The following is a 17461-nucleotide window of genomic DNA, read 5'->3' as shown; positions in this document are numbered from 1 at the left end:
CGTGGTGGAGTATCCAACAAACATTCCCTCATAAGATTTTGGATCAAATTTACCAAGATTTTCTTTGTTATTAAGCACAAAACATTTGCATCCAAAAACATGAAAATACTTAAGATTAGGAGGGGTTCCTTTCCATAGCTCATAAGGAGTTTTCTTCAACCCTTTTCTAATTATGGTCCTATTCAAAATATAATAAGCTGTATTCACAGCTTCACCCCATAGAAATTTTGGAACCTCATTTTCACACAACATAGCCTTAGTCATCTCTTGAAGGCTTCTATTCCTTCTTTCAACAACCCCATTTTGTTGAGGTGTTCTAGGGCATGAAAAATTATGAACAATTCCAAAATTATCACAAAATTTTTCAAAGTCTTAGTTTTCAAATTCTTTTCCGTGATCACTTCTCAAATGGGTAACTTTTAAATTTTTTTCATTTTGAATTCTTTTGCATAGGGTTGAAAAGACACGAAAAGCATCATTTTTATGAGTAAGAAAAATTACCCAACCGAATCTAGAGTAATCATCCACCACCACTAAGCCATAGTGTTTACCTCCTAAACTTTGAGTTCTTGTTGATCCAAAAAGATCAATGTGTAACATCTCTAATGGCTCTTGGTTGAAATTCCATCTTTTGTTTTAAAAGAGGATTTTACTTGTTTGCTTAATTGACAAGTATCACAAGTAAGATCCTTATCAAATTTAATATTTGGAATTCCTCTTACCAAGTTTTTCTTAACTAGCTTAGAAATTTGGTATATGCTAGCATGACCCAATTTCTTATACCATAGCCATTTTTCATATTCAAGAGAGGTAAAATATATTATTTTTTGATCCTTCAAGTCCTCAAGAGTTAATCCATACACGTTATTACACCTTTTAGCCTCAAACAAAATATCCCCAGATTTTTCACATACAACCAAACACACAAACTTTCTAAAAATAACTTTAAAGCCAAGATCACACAATTGGCTAACATTAAGTAAATTATGTTTCAAACCATCAACAAGAAGAACATCATTTATACAAGAAGAAAAATTTTTACCAATTTTTTCAATGGCCACTATTTTTCCTTTACCATCATCACCAAAAGTGACAAACCCTCCATCATATTCATCAAGCTTTATGAAGAAGGTTGTCTTTCCGGTCATATGCTTAGAACATCCGCTGTCCATATACCACATATTGTCTTTCCGCTTTGATGCTAGGCAAACCTACAAAATGAGCTCAAGTGACCTTAGGTATCCAAATCTTCTTGGATCCTTTCACGTTAAACCATCTCCTATGTCCCAAGCCATTGTAGTCAAAAACAACTTTGTAAATTTTGTCACCAATCATTCTTTCACCAAAAAAATATTGAATGGGAAAGTGGCCATTTCGGTTGCATAGTCTACAAAACCTTGGAGTTGCTGTTTTGTTAAAGCTTGTTGGGTTTTCAAATCTTGTATCATTTGAAGATGATGCTATGTTTTCAAAATAAGATTTTTCAACAGATTTGAAATTCTTGTGAAACCCCAAACCAGCTTTATCATACAATGGTTTTTGACTAGCCAATATTTGATTTAAATTTTCAAAACTTTGAGTAAACTTGGCTAAGTCATTTTCAATATTTTTAATCTTTTTCAGCAACTCTTCATTTTCTTTAAAGCAGTTTACATATACAACAACAGAATGGTCACTTTCACAGCTTCTAAGTTACGCTTTTAACTGCTTATTTTCTTCAACAAGATCACAAGCAGTTTCGGCCTCCCTTAGCTTGTCTTTGAGAACACCATTTTCTGCCTTAAAAATGGTGATTTGTTATTCAAGATCTTGGTTATCAAGTAGGAAACATCTAATTTTTTTAGAAAGGTGGTCTATCATAAGATGGAGATCTTCAGTGTCAGGGTTGTGGAAGATTATCTGATCAATATGATCTGCCATGAGACATGGTTGTGACTTGGTCTCAGATTCTTCATCATCCTCTGAGTCATTTTCCAAGTCCTCCCATGAAGCCATCAGTCTCTTTTTCTTTCCTCTCTTTGACTTCTCCTCCTTCTTCAATTTAGGGCAATCAGATTTAAAATGCCCAGTCTCTTTGCAGTTGTAGCATGTCACCTTACTGAAATCTTTCTTTTGTTTTCTTGAGTTGCTTCCCTTGCCTCTTTCCTTGAACTTCACCATTTTTCTAAATTTTTTGGCAAACAACACAAATTCATTTTCAGAGGAGTTATCATTGGATTCATCATCAAGGGGGTTAGTAACAGATGTAAAAGCAATTCCTTTCTTTTTTGAATCTTTTTTCAAATAAGTGTTTTCAAAAGTAAGTAGGTTTCTTCTCAAGTCATCATATGTCATAGAATCTAAACTACTGCTCTCAGAAAGGATTAATGCTTTAGTTTTTCACTCTTTAGTGAGACATCTCAACACTCTTCTCACAAGTACAGAATCAGGATACGTAATTCCCATAGCATCCAAGCCAACAATGATAATGTTGACTTTTGAACAGCTCATCAATAGATTCTCCTTCCTTCATTGCAAATATTTCATACTCTCTGTTCAACATATCTATCTGGATCTTCTTTACTATGGTGGTTCCTTCTTGGGTGATTTGAAGTTTGTCCCTGATTTTCTTTGCCGTTGTGCATCGTGATATCCGTCGGTATTCCTCAAAGATGATAGCACAGTTGAGCAGATTGATAGCCTTGGCATTGAGCTCCACTTTCTTTCTGTCTTCCTCGGTTGATGATTGGATTTTTGACGGTTTAGAATTTTACAAATGAAATCTCGTCGAAGTATAGTCTCTAAACCAACAATAATTCTCTCATACAAAAATTTGTTTGTCACAAGTACAAACCCCTAAAATCTATAAACTGAAGTATTTAAACCTCGGGTCGTTCTCCCTAGGATTTACAATAAAGTGTCTTGTTATTGGTTGTGAGTTATTTTGGGGTTTTTGAGATTATAGACAAGAATTATAAATGGCAAAGGAAATAAACTAACAACTAACAAAGCTCTTGGCAAGATATGAGAACTAGAAGTCCTATCCTAGTTATCCTTCTCAATTGTGATGAGAATTGTGTATTGCTCCCACTTAGTTAACCTCTAACCATGGAGGAAAGTCAAGTGGATGAATCAATTTGATTCCTCAAGTCCTAATCAACTCCTAAAGGAAAGACTAGCTTTAGAGGCATTAAAATCAATTAGCAACTTCTAATTATCAACCAACAAAAGAATTAGATAACTCAAGAGTCACTAATTACTCTACCTAGGCCAAGAGGAACAAAACCTACACTAAAATCCAACCAAGCATTTCATCAAACACTTGGAAGGCACAAAAGAAAAGCAAAGCAAATTGACAACAAGAAGAGAATCTAACAACAATTATTGAAAGAAATTAACAACAACAATAAAAAAAACACAATTATTATGAATTACCTTGAATTGAATTGAAAGAAAGTAGAAGGAACAATACTAGATCTACAACAAAATATAAGAACAACACAAAAGAGATTACACCAAAAGAATAGGAGAAGAATGAATGTAACTACAAGGAATTGAGAAGATAGAAGTAGAAGAAGATGAATCTAAATCTAGATCTAAGAACTAAACCTAATCCTAATCCTAATTCTAGAGAGAAGTAAGAGCTTCTCTCTCTAGAAACTAGTTCTAACTACTTCTAAAACTAAACTATGACTAATGGTAACTAACATGTGTTTCCCTCTTCATTTCTTGGGTTAAATAGCATCAGAAATGAGTTGGATTGGGCCCACAAGGCTTTAGAATTCGCTGGCCACGTTTTGCTTTAAGTAAACCAGGTGGCAGCAACGGCGCGTGCACGTACTATGCGCGTGCGCGCCACCATACGTGTAGCAACTATAGCAAATCTTATATCGTTTCGAAGCCCCGGATGTTAGCTTTCCAACCCAACTAGAACCGCATCATTTGGACCTCTGTAGCTCAAGTTATGGTCATTTAAGTGCGAAGAGGTCGGCTTGACAGCTTTCCGATTCTTTCATTTCTTCATGAGTTCTCCAACTTTTCATGCTTTCTTTCTTCATTCCCTTGATCCAATCTTTGCCTCCTAAACCTTAAATCACTTAACAAACATGTCAAGGCATCTAATGGAATCAAGGTGAATTAAATTTAACTATTTTAAGACCTAAAAAGCATGTTTTCACTCTTAAGCACAATTAAAGGAGAATTTATAAAACCATGCTATTTCATTGAATAAATGTGGGTAAAGGTCATCAAAATACTCTAAATTCAATACAAGATAAACCATCAAATTGGGGTTTATCATCGGTCCAGCTTGCTTCGGGTTTAAAAGAGACTACTCCTTCAGCACTTGTGGTGGTTGGGAATTGGGGACCTTCCAGGATGATCTTCTAAAGTCTGTAGTCTACTGCTTGCACAAAAATCTTCATTCTCTCCTTCCAATAGGTGTAATTTTTCCCATTGAAAAAAGGATGTCGGTTGCTTGACTGTCCCTCTGTCAGGTTGTAGGAAACCAGATTTAAGTCACTATTTTCTGCCATCTGGATCTTTTCTCTAAGCTACAAAGTTTGATCTCTTTGAGACCAAGCTCTGATACCAATTGATGGTTTCATTGGCTAAGAGAAGGGGGGTTGAATCTTAGTCCCTTTTTCACTTAATAACACTTGCTGGTCTTTGAAATAACTTCTGGAGACTTTTTTATTTTTGTCTCGTACCTAGCCACGAGACTTTTTCTTTTTATCTCGTGACCCGGCACGAGATATTTTCAGTTTTATCTCCTGTACAGCAGAAACAAAAATGGAATAGAAGAGAAAAAATTACACCCAGATATATCCTGGTTCAGCTGCTAAGTGCAGTGCAGCCTACATCCAGTCTCCATCACAACAATGATGGAATTTCACTATAATCATCTTTCATTACAAATACCAATTCTCCCTAGGAACTATCCTTTCTATCTGGGACAAGTCCATAATCTAAACCCAATCCTGAACTTGACTTGGTCACTGCCAAGCTTTCAACTGTAAAGTGCTAACCCAACTTACAAGGGAATTTCCACAGAATCATGATACACAACACAGATGTACAAAGGAACTCTAAGGACATCTATGGCTTTTTTCTTTTAATTTTGCACTCTCTGCCTTTTTCCGCTCTATGCCTTTTTCATACAAATCTCACTATTTGCCTTTTTTCATGAGACTCAAGACAGACAAAATTAAACAAAAAAATACAAAACAAAATACATTGAAGGAGAAGAATTTCTGTTAGCTCAGGTAGCTCTGAGAACTCTGTGCCTTGCACTCTCACTCTTTACTTCAAGCCCTGGCTGTTCTCCCTTATTTATAGAGAGAGAAGCCTCCACAGTTGAACCCAAAAGAACCAAGCTAAACTTCTTCTTCTTCGTGCAAACCGATTTGGCTAGAGAAAGGGGAGAAGTAACCGAATGCAATAACCAACATGCAATTACCTCTGGTTCTTCCTTGGTCACCAATAATCATCAATCCGAACCTTCCATCTTGCCTTGCACTCCAAGATGGACTCCTAGCCCTTGATGCTTCATGATGATGACAGCTTCATCTACTCCATCCTCTACCTCTTCCATCACGTAGCCACTGTAGCTACCTCCTGTGGTGGTTGAGCAGAATCAGAGACAAGTCATCCCTCCAAGGATCTTCTTCCTCTGACCGAGATCTTCTTCTTCCATTTTTGGTATGGAGAGGCTGAGATCTCTTCACCAAATCTTACCTTTCTTGGTTGAAGATCTTAGCCACAACATACTTTTTGCTTTCTTTTTCTTGCCATCATTACAATGGTCTTTAACTTGCTTCTAACTTCTTCTTGATAGCTTGCAAAAACTTCCATGGTTGCTGTGATGGAAGTGACCGAAAGTGAGAAGCAAGTAGAGAGAGAAGAGAGATAAATTTGAAAAGTATTGAATTAGGAAAGAGAATGAAATTAAATGAATTTGTTTCTTCCCTTTGCTGAGTAGCGTGTAGCATTAAAGGCAGCAATCAAATCAACTACAATTTCTCTCTCATGGTTCCAAGGTCTACATTAACTCATCTTAATAAAATTTGAATTCCATCACATGATAAAAAATGAAATCCGTTGGAAGCAATAAAACTTTGCTTTCTTTGCTTAATGGTTTCGGACCATGCAAGCTTTGGTCTTGGTAGCAAAGTTTTAATCGGGCTAGTAGTAATAACAATCTATTTTGGCCCAAACAGAAACAGCTTGCTTTAGCCAAAATAATTAACACAATTTGTTTCAAGGCTTAGTTACAAGAAACACATTTGCGCTTGCCAATTTTCTTTTCTTTCGGCCCAACGCAAAAACTACAATACAAAATTATTAATCAACATATGTTAAATGAAAAACTAATTAATAATTTTGTAATTAATTATTTCAATAATGTTTGTTTATCATCCAAATAAATTAGATTTTTCCAAACTCATCAATAGATAATGAGAATATTAAATAATGTAAACAATGAATATATTAGATGCTCAATTCAATAGGTATGTAGATGATTATGTTCATTATTTTTAATTGAATAATTATTTTTTTTATTCGATTTACTCATACACAGTTAACAATGGCTGGATGTTCAATTTACTAGGTGTGCAAATGATTATTCTAATGTTAAGATTTATGAGATAATTTGGGATGGAGTATTTTTTTACTTTATTAGATCCATTCTAAAACTCATTATTCACATTGTTTACAACAATCATGATCTACCTAGCAAAAACCCAAATAAAATATACAATAATAATATTGTGAGAAGAGATGAAATTATATTAGTTAGCGTGAATTATCATGTTGCATCTAACTAATAACACGTGCTCAAGTGACCATGACGATGATGCTATTGATAAACTATGATTTATTTCTTGACATAGTTGACTTCCCCTCTCCATCTTTGATTCTGTCACTAGTCACTAGTTGTTCTATTATTATTTTGTTTAAATTAAACCTCATTAGAAGTGAGCCTCACTAATCACTAATCAGTAATCACTATTCACTACACAAGTTCTATATATAGCTAGCCACTTCATTCTCACTTCACCCGTCAAACAAATTAAAGCCAGCAGCTTTAAGCCTTTAATTTCTCTCTGTAGCTAGCTAGAGCTTATTAGCAAAACTTGGCCAACAGCCTATAAATAATGAATGTATGTGAGGCCTTTTTATTTTGATTCATTACCCTTTAACATTATTATTATTATTATTGTTTTGTATACGGTGATTGTTGTATCCTAATAAATGTTTGATTTTGGTGCGTGAGACAGAAAGTAATACTAAGGGTGGAAGCACTACATGAGAGGAAATGTAAGAAAAAAGCCATGAAGATAGTGTCGAATATTGCAGGGATTGAGTCAGTGTCAGTGGACATGAATGAAAACAAGTTGACGTTGACTGGGGAAATGGATGCTGTGGAAGTTGTTGGGAAGCTGAGGAAGCTCTGTCACACTGAAATACTGTCTGTTGGACCAGCCACAGCAACAACCACAACCACAGTCAAACAAGAGCCAAAGAAGAACAATAAAGAACCTTCAAATCTGGAAGCTTCTATTGTACCCATTCAAGCTTATCATTATTATTACACAAGTATGGAGGAGAATCCCAATGCCTGCGTTATCTTTTGATAACTTATTTGGATTATCCGTTTTCAATTTGCTGCTTTTATTTCTTTTTTTGATGTTTAATGTTTTCTTACTCTCAAAATGTTGGTTATGGAAATAAACTGATGGCCTCGTTAATGAGAGGAACTTTTATTTTTCTCTTCATCATTTGTAATTACTTATGATTGGAAAACGACAGTACGACACAGATTTCCAAGTGGAATCCAAATTCTAAACTCTTTTGATGTTAACTTAAATCTGGAACCAATCAACTTTCAAAATAATTTTACATGAAAAATATTATGAATCTTAATTTATTCTCTTAATTATTTTTTTAATTTCTAAATAAAAAATGTTGAATATTTTTACTTTTTTTATGTTCTTAAAAGAACATCAACTACATCAAATAAATGACCGTACGTAGATGTTTAAATTAGGTGCAAGTTGTATGAGTATAGATGGTTTATACTTTATACCAGCAATTTAATGTATTTAATTTAATTTCATAACCAAATATACAAAACAAAACAAATAACACGCACATGCTAGAAGGCTTGCTCAGAGTATTTTACTATATTGTTTTGCTATATAAGCAAGCAATCTAAAGATTGATCCACTTGAATTATATTTATTATTTTCTTAGGATTAAAAAGAAAAAATATAAATATTAGGGGCTCATATTAACATTAGTCAATATTTTATTTTTATATTACTAGAATTCAAATTTAAAATTTAGAATTTAAAAAATTTAATATTAAAAATTTAGAATATTAACAAAGTATTAATAAAAAATAATAAATTTTATTGATAATATAATATTACTGAAAGTATAAAAAGTTTGAGATTGTTTTAGACACCCATTAATAATCAATATGTTTATGTGGTAATCAGATTCCGAAGGACACTTGCATGCATTTGCTGACTTCCTTCATAAACTATTAGCACCAAACATGACCACTGTACTCATATACATAAAAATAAATATATTTTGTTGTCTCGGTTAAATGAATTACTATTTAGATTTACCATGCATAGACTCGATTTATTTGTTGGCATCCAAGGAGAAGAGCTGAGAGATACTATATGGAGCTTAGATTTGAGGCACAAATCAGAATTCCCTTTCATTTTTCATGGCTTGGCTGTTTTAATCTTTTTCTTACTATGAGGCTACGTGTGGGCACTTATTGACACATATATCTTATCTCTGTATATGCATGGTCGTGGGGCTTTATTGCAGGAGATATTTAATTTGTTGCCCTTTTTTAAAGATATTTCAATTCTACTTAAATTATTAGTAAGGAGGAACTAGAAACTAACCAAAGATGACTTATTTAGTTAATCTCGCCTTGTCCGTATTGGTGAATAACAGATTTTTAAATGAAACTTTAATCTACGAAATTAGTCATAGTTAAAAAAGTTAACTAAAAAAATATCAGCTATCATTAGGGGTTTAGAGATTTTTATATAAACTCAACTCTACTTTATACGCAGATTGAGAATATGTCAACTTTAATTATACCTATTATTAATTCTCCAGTATCTAATCCTACCCATGAGTTACAAAAAAGATACAATATTATTATATAATTTGATGATAATTTAAAATAGAATTAATTTTTATGTAAAAAAAAATATATTAAATTATCAATTAACGATCTTCTTAGTGGTTACAGATTTTTTGCATTTAGTGAGAGGTTTTTAGTTCACCATCCACTTAACATATTTTTGTATAAATATATAATATATAATATAAAGTGCTAGTTGGTTGAATAAAGTTGATGCTCAACCCAAACGAAAACCTTCCGACTGAATTGGATACCCGCAGGTAGGATGCATATTACCACCCCTAATTATCATAGCTTAGTGCAAAAAATTATGACTTTTAAATTACATAAATTCTGTTTTCTAGGTCAAAGACGGGCCTATATAAAAAATCCTGAATGAGGGTTTGAGAGTGCTTGTTTTAGAGTTTAGACCGACGAGAACTTTAATTGTTTTTCTTTTTTCACGCAAAAAAAAAAAAAAAAAGGATTTGAGAATGAGGGTTTTTTATCCTATTTGATTGTCCTTGCATAATAAATAGGACTGATCAAGCTGAATATTTAAGGTGGAGATTATAATAAGCTAATAACAACAACAATTAAGGCGAAAAGAATACAAGAATGATCTTATGAAAACCAAGTCTACCAACTACCAAGTGTTTGAGACAAATCAAAGGTAAATATCACCCTTAAGTTGTTCAATGAAGACTAGACTCGGATCCTTTCCTGGATGATCTTCGTGGAGTCAGCAAGTTAATCCTGATGCTGAATCAGAGAAAGTTCATTAGGAGAATTGGAAATAAGCGTGATCATTGCAACAAGTATAAGTTAATGTAGATGTACTCACTTCTTTTGAACATGAACATATTCATCAGTTTCATCCAGTATGTCCCCCTTGTGAAGAAGGTAAAACAAGGAAAGTATTCAGAATCATCATTGTAGAGAATAGCTGAACCTAAGAGTGCGTTTTATCTAGTCACAACATTTTCCTATTTGTTTGATTGCATTTCATGATTCATAATCCATTATTAACTTCTAACTTTACTAGCTAGCTATGAAAGGGTAAACAAGAGAATACCTGCAACAGTTCCTCCATAACATCCTCCATTGTGATGATTCCTATCACTTCTTCATCCAAAACAGTTGGAAGAACTTGTATTTCTTCTTGCGACATCGTATAACCACTCTCTTCCTCCCACTTTTTGGAATGTTGACGTTGTTCATTGCCTGCTTCCATCATCATCTTCTGAAATGCTGGACTTGGACTATTAAATTCTGTATCGCTGGACTCATAGATACAAACTATCTGACTCTTTTCCAGATCAAAGGAAGAATCAGATTCTGCAGTAACCAACCACATTAAAAAACATGAACCACTTCTTCTTCCCATGCTTGAATCTTTTTGTAATGCCTTAGGATTTTATTTTATTACCTTTAGTATTTTGTGCTGCATTTGATGTTTTATTAGTGAGTGTGTTGAGAAATGTAGGCGCACCGGCAGCATGGGCTGCAGCATTGTTGTTCTCTGAGTCATTCTCACATTTCAAAACAATGGCCATATGGCTGTGACCCTTTTGGAATTGGTTCAGTATCTCATACAGTGGCCAATTTTCATAAACCCTGCTACATGAGTATCTTCTTAGTATCATGCACCTAACCTCCTTCGAGATTTAAATTATGACACTCTATAAAATCTGATATTTGGGGAGGTCCATTACAAGCATAACAAATTTAGAAATGTTACGTGTATTATTACCTAACTTGAGGGGATCTGAGTGTTTGATGAAAAGATATCATGATTCTCATACCTGGGAATTTTTCTGATAATCAGATTCTTGATTGGGGTTTCATCTTCTGGACGACAGAACATTAAATTCTTAACCTGTTTAGTTAAAACAACATGAATAAGCAATGATTAATATCAGGAATGCAAGATATAGAAACTAAATCCCCATAACAGTTTCTTCTGTTGCTTACCAATATAAGGCCAATGATATTACTTGGGTATCCAGAGTATAGAGGTACACGACTATGCCCTTTGTTCATGATCAATGTCATTGTATTCCTGATAAGTTGACAAATTAAAGATGTGTAACTGTGTTTAGTTATTGACACTTGACAGATCGACAAAATGCATGAATGTCACTAATCTGAGTTTTTCACACATTACATGTCCAGTTTGGAATTTATATCAAGAGAAAAAGTTTCAGATATTGGTGTCATTGCATCTTTGGCAGTCTTATCAGTCAAATCCATGGCACCTGTGATTATAGATGCTTCATGACAGGACAACTCTCCACCTTTTCCTGCCTGTCATATAATTTTTATTTCCCTGCTTTGCACTTATGCTTTGAATTTAAGAAAAATGTTTGAGGGACTCATATACCAACCAAGCAATGGTATATGATACAAAATACAAAGGATTATAGGAAACAAACCATGTCTGCATGCAAGTCCACAAATGTTTTTAACTCAGATCTTCTCAACAGGACTGAATGCTCCTTCCCTAGAGCCCAATCCAGGATCTGCTCCAATAGGAAGATATTCAGAGGATTAATATTAAAAAATATTCTCCAAATAGAGCCAAATTTACCTTACTAGCTGGATAGGATATAGGGAAGAAGATCAGAAGAAGCAGTTGAACAAAGGGTGCCATTTGTGCTCCTAAGGTTAGTCCGTATCGAGAATATACAGCTTGAGGCACAATCTAGCATCGTTAATTCGAGGATAGGTTAATAAAAATAAAATTATTAATATCATGTTTGTGAGAGAAAGAAATTCACCTCTGCAAATAATGTGACCAGGGGAGTTGATATAGTAATAGAAAGCCAAGGCGGCATGATTGTATCCATGAAGATTGGCAGTGCCTTAAAAAAACATGACAATAACATTCATGTATCATAATTATTGGGATTTTGTTGACAGGCCGATTTATTAGAACTTTTATGTAGCATATAGCATACCTCCATGGCCAGTGATTTACCTAAAAGGAGGGTACACAATACAAAATGTCCATTCTTTACAACTGGTAGAATCCTTTCTGCAGATAAATAAAGCAATAACATTAGTTAGCAGTGAGTTGGAATGGTTGCATCACTTTGACTACTTATATAAAAACCTGCATTCTTTTTGTCTTTAGGACGGCCAGCCTTAATGAGAACCTCAAGATCAACTTGGCTGAATGATAACAATCCTAGTGCTAGGCCCGATGTGACACCTGCAAGGATCACAAGCACCACACATGAAATAACATACATCCAGAATTCAATTTCATTATATTTGATATTATCATGATCTTTCAATGTGATCATGGTTGGAAGATGGCCAGGCCAGGGAGACAATAGATGCAATTACTTTTCAACTGAATCATCATCATTCTTATTATCTAGTTTAAGGCATAAAGACAATGAGGAAGAAGATAGCATCATCCGGCCTTATTGTCCAGCATTAAGTATGGTATCTATTATGTCATTTTTGTTTCTTGGCCTGCCTCCGAGTAATAAGAACAAAGGCGGAGATAGCATAGTGAAGAAAAGAGAGCAACAAGTAAGTGACAAGCAGATGAGACAATAATCTTGTAGTTTGCCTGACAAATATAAACATGATTCAATGAACTAACCATCTTGCAGTTACGCAGGCAAGAGAATATGAACAAATTTATTCAAGTTAGTAAGTAATCTAGGAACTCAATGGATTAATGCTATCTACTATACGGAAGGGCAAATTTCGAAAAAGGAAAAGGTCAACCAAGTGCTACCACTTTTACTATGTTATACACCTAGGACTTTGAAGTCTTGAAGTACTACTATAGCTTTTATCAAAGCTCACCGACCACAAAACATCATTTTCCCACCAACAAAACAAGGCACTAACAATCAATAATCCACATTCCACGCCAAACATGCTATACTTATTATCTTTTATAGTATTTCTATCATCGCGAGCCCTGCGCCATATCGAATGTCATTGGACTACCAACATGGAATTGGCCTGCTCAAGAGGTCCTCCATCATGGAACAATTCTATGGCAGTGGTAGTAGTAATGGATGCAGCAGCAGGTTTTGGAAGGTGAAGCTTGTGATAACACCAGAACAGTTGGTGGAGATGTTACTTTTAATTCGTGTATCCATTAATTTAAAAAGCACTCAGAACTTTATCAAAACTTTTGACAAATTTAAAGATGAAGAATAACATTAAATCACTTTCAGAATATTTATGACATAACAGGGATGAAAAAAAAAAGAAAAGAAAAGAAACATCCTTGTGATGTTTGGAGCGGGGGTAAGGTACTTTGCTCTAGCTGTTTTTGGAGTCTTTTTTATAATTTTTTATGGTCTGTTAGAATTTGCTTCTTGACCCTTTACGATTCATTATCTCTCCATGGGTCTCAATTTTCTGGCTTTGTTGAAATTCAAATCCATATAAATGCAATATATAAATTCATGCGTTGCCATGTTGAGTTGATTTGATTCGCTTTTACCCAGAAGTACAGTAATACTAAAGAAACCATAGGAAAATAACAGCAAAAATTTATTAATGGTTTTGATAGTCTAAATCGTAGTATCACTATCACATAACAGAGATGTTTTAGGCCAGTCAATACGGTAAATGTAATAATCAAAAAGCATGACCGCTTAAATGAATGGCTATTTCTACCAACTCTTTTCCAAAGAAATAGTCTGCACTCTGCAGTGTTACAAAGAAACCATCTTACACTACTCCATTTGGTTTACTTAGTCAATGCAGAAGCCTCTGAGGTCTTGGCATCTCTAGGACACTGAGATACATATGGTTTGAGCTGCATAAAAGAAAGAATGACGCTAATCAGCACTGACAGTTATGGACTATAATTCATCAGTGAAGGATTATGACTTTGATCATTCATAAAAGGAAATAATCAATGAAGTGATGAAGCCATATTTTTTGCACCCCTTTAGATCACCATAGCAGACATTTTAAGCTCGACAATGTCTATGGAAGTAAAAAAATTACTTCTATGATAAAAGAGATCATAACACAATTTAATGGTATAACCACATCACAAGAATACTTATTGCCATTGTGGATCCTAATGTTGCCTATAATATTACTATTACGCTCAACCAGCCACTGTTTGACCAACTATTCCATGTTGCGTTTGCATCCCTTTAAGTGGCAGAATATCTAAAAACTATTAAATATTAAAGCCACTCACACAAAGCTAGTATGTATTGGGCTGCACCTAAGCTAAGGGCGAAGGGAGCTGAAGAAACATAAATAATGATATACTAGAAAAGCTTAAAAGATAGAAGAATTAAAGAGCTTAACAAAGAAACAATGTCAAATTATCTACTAGTAGTTGTTTGACTGTTTGAGAGTTGTGTTTAGAGGGGAAGGGAGAAAAGGAAGAGACTTCGAGAGCATTTATCCTTGTTTCCAAGATTTAATAGAGGGATAACGCTACAGGCACTGTAGAGCTTTTACTAACCCCTTTATAAACCATACTTACATTTAAGTAGCATTTGGTTCTTGTCATAAAAACAGAGGTGATAAAAAAATGTTGGGGAAAAATACATGTCTTGACAAAAGCTTAATGTTGTACCTTTGTCGAGACAAATTTTAAGATAACTTGTATACTTTAAAATAGAGACACAAGACATGTCTTGACTTGTGGGCAGTTATTTCTGTACTATCCGAACAAATAGAAGCCAAATACGCATCTCTAGCATTCCTTCCTTTGCAGCCACCTCAGTCTCCATCCTTTTTGTCCTAAGATAAGAAACAAATGCTACTTTGGACTTCCCCAAGAATGAGGGTTTTAAACTCCCTAATCAATTAAATGAAATTCTCTAACCCCCTCCTTCCTTTACACTTCCTTCCCCGGATATCTTCATTCTCTTTTCCCTCGTAGCCATCAGGAAAACCATCTCTTGGCACAAAATTTCCATGGGAACTCATCTCAGCATTATAAATTTGTAATCATGTTGAAAACAAACGGATTAACGAAACACTAGCGAACACTACAAGCTGGGTGTAAAATTCAAACCTTAAAATCTGTCAAATCAGGGACTACATAGTTTGGCAATTTTTCTTGCACTACCACATACCCACCTGCAACAAAGTGCAAATTTACATTCAACTTGACAGGCAAAAAGGAAAAAATGAATCAAAGAAAAAAAATCGTAGAAAGTAGCTAATATATTTATGAAAAAAAAAACTAAAAAAATTGATGGATACTAGTAAGCATATGACTGATTTCTACAACTAAAAGTTCAGTAATGAATCTAGAGTCATGACAAAACCAAACTTTCTAACAGCAGTGTAGGTACCAGGAAAGGTTGTGATAAAGTTAGAGAATGAGAGAGAAAGAAAGCTAAGGGTGACAAGAAAGGTAAAAACGATAAAATGAATCAATGCACAGTCACTGTATTACCAGGGTATGCTAATATACATGTATGAGTTACACTTAGCTAAGTCTAACTGTTCATCTAGTATAACTAACTAGACAGCTGCTAACTACTTCTAATTCTAACTGACTGAGCTGCCAGCTGAGTAAACTACAATCCCTCAAACTATCACGTGAAGAATTGAGCATTATTTCATGGCAAGCAGCCATCAGCAAATCAAAGTCATAGAAACATGAAATTATTATAAAAATTGAAAAAAGGTTCCCAAGTTATACATCGATATTAAAGAAAGGAAAAAATTTCACACAAAATAAATAATTAATTCATTCATTTCACGAGAATTAAGAAGCTTCCAACTTGTATAAACAAACAATAACAGCAAAGAGAAGGTATAGCGATTCTTATGAGACTGAAGAGAGTGAAAAGAATTAAGAAACAAAACAACAATGAATCTGGGACATCTAATTCATAAATTTTTTAAAAGAACAAACAATGACAACTGAAATGAAGGAAGAATAAATCAAAATGGCTTCGGAGAGCAGGAACCCATATTCCAAATTCTGACATCCATGGACGTGGACAAAAGATAACATTTATAAAGGCCAAGACGAAATTAAGAAAATTTTAAAGTCAACTATACCTTTACGGGTATGGAAACCAGTAGGCTTGCAGTTCTTGCCCTTGTAGTAACCTCGTGGAGCACGTTTTGATGATAGGATGTCCAATGAAGAAGTCCTCTTCCTTCGAAAAGCTCTTCCTATGCCTAGAATCAGCCCTAGAGGCATCTTTTCTTCTCCTCTTCAATAATGAAGATAAGACATGAAAGAGATGCTTGCATACATAAGGAATAGCAGAACAAACGAGAGAAAAATACATACCTGAGGTGTTGAACAACTCACACTCTTGTTTTGTCCCTGTTGGGGAGCTGCACAATTCACATTGAGAGTTTATTTTCCCCCAGTTAAGAATTTGTATTTTTCTAAAATAACATATAAAATAAAATCATGAATAAACACACAAAAACACAAGCATGCTCTCAGGTAAGAATTCAAAACCATCAACCAAAGTCATTATCACAGTAATAACATCATTTTCACAGCAACAGCAGCAAGCATACCAAATCAATAAGCTCATATCATAACATCAACAAGAATTAACATACCAAATCAAGAATTTCATAGCTCATAAGCCACAACATAGCAGCAGTAATAACTAATGAAATAACAGAACTATAGAAGCAACAGAAGTGAAGTTACAGAAACTTTAGAAGGAACGGACGATGGAAGCAAAAGTTCGCAGTGAAGAGACCAAAATTAACAGAAGCAGCAAAAGAAAAAAGTACAGAAGCAAGGGAACAAAAGCAACTAAAAAGCAGAAAAATGGAAAAAAGAAAAAGAAACAAACAAACAGAAACAAAAAAGAGAAGAATACGAACCAGTGAAGGGACGGCGTAGGGGAGGAAAACACACGACGGCCGGCAGGAGGAAGGGAAGAACAGCAGCAGCGGCAGACTGAGAAGAGAAATGCTGGAATGAGGGGGAAGAAGTGAGACTGTGGAGGGTTCCTGCTGAATCAAGCCTTTTTTTTTTTAATACTACCATACAAATTTTACAATTGTCTTCATAGGATTAGATAATAAATTATAAAATTTAATTTTGATGTATTTAATTTATAAAAGTGTTATTTTTTTAAAAATATAGCTAAACAAATAATAAAATTTAGTTGAATTCACGTGAAGTTAATAATAGAGAACTATTAAATAATTTGATTAAATTTTTATTTAACAGTTTTCAACGATTAATTTTTACATAAAATTCACCATAAAATATATTTTTAACACAAATTTTTTTATAAAATAATGTTTTTAACATTTTTATTTGAGTAGGTGTCCTTTTTTTTATCCAAAATGAGACTAAAAAATTTAGATATGGAAATAAAATGA

The 17461-nt window shown here is 34.1% G+C and overlaps 3 protein-coding genes across 4 annotated transcripts; 1 reads left to right on the top strand and 2 right to left on the bottom strand.

Moving 5' to 3' along the window:
* Positions 1-6961: 6961 nt before the first annotated feature.
* LOC130950876 (heavy metal-associated isoprenylated plant protein 12-like) lies at positions 6962-7802 on the top strand. The gene is made up of 2 exons (XM_057879477.1): positions 6962-7142; positions 7260-7802. The coding sequence occupies exons 1-2, from the start codon at positions 7137-7139 to the stop codon at positions 7614-7616; spliced, it is 363 nt and encodes a 120-aa protein (XP_057735460.1). The 5' UTR covers positions 6962-7136; the 3' UTR covers positions 7617-7802.
* Positions 7803-9691: 1889 nt separating this feature from the next.
* On the bottom strand, positions 9692-12529 carry LOC130950874 (DUF21 domain-containing protein At1g47330-like). Of its 2 annotated transcripts, XM_057879476.1 has the most exons (13): positions 12488-12529; positions 12252-12350; positions 12097-12173; positions 11917-12000; positions 11727-11840; positions 11572-11658; positions 11304-11443; positions 11111-11198; positions 10942-11015; positions 10566-10753; positions 10212-10474; positions 9981-10027; positions 9692-9898 (listed from the first exon to the last, which is right to left on the bottom strand). In XM_057879476.1, the coding sequence occupies exons 1-13, from the start codon at positions 12507-12509 to the stop codon at positions 9832-9834; spliced, it is 1350 nt and encodes a 449-aa protein (XP_057735459.1). In that variant the 5' UTR covers positions 12510-12529; the 3' UTR covers positions 9692-9831. The 2 variants fall into 2 exon arrangements, with proteins under 2 accessions (XP_057735459.1, XP_057735458.1); XM_057879475.1 differs by lacking the exon at positions 12488-12529 and having other exon boundaries at positions 12252-12457.
* A 1131-nt stretch (positions 12530-13660) lies between these two features.
* On the bottom strand, positions 13661-17108 carry LOC130950960 (uncharacterized). The gene is made up of 5 exons (XM_057879566.1): positions 16955-17108; positions 16398-16444; positions 16160-16317; positions 15159-15223; positions 13661-13931 (listed from the first exon to the last, which is right to left on the bottom strand). The coding sequence occupies exons 3-5, from the start codon at positions 16302-16304 to the stop codon at positions 13863-13865; spliced, it is 279 nt and encodes a 92-aa protein (XP_057735549.1). The 5' UTR covers positions 16305-16317; positions 16398-16444; positions 16955-17108; the 3' UTR covers positions 13661-13862.
* Between the last annotated feature and the right edge of the window lie 353 nt (positions 17109-17461).

The sequence above is a fragment of the Arachis stenosperma genome, chromosome 9, assembly GCF_014773155.1.
Source record: "Arachis stenosperma cultivar V10309 chromosome 9, arast.V10309.gnm1.PFL2, whole genome shotgun sequence".
In the NCBI taxonomy this organism is placed as follows: Eukaryota; Viridiplantae; Streptophyta; class Magnoliopsida; order Fabales; family Fabaceae; genus Arachis; species Arachis stenosperma.
Note: the sequence above shows the minus strand (reverse complement) of the source record. Positions and strands in the feature narration are given on the sequence as shown.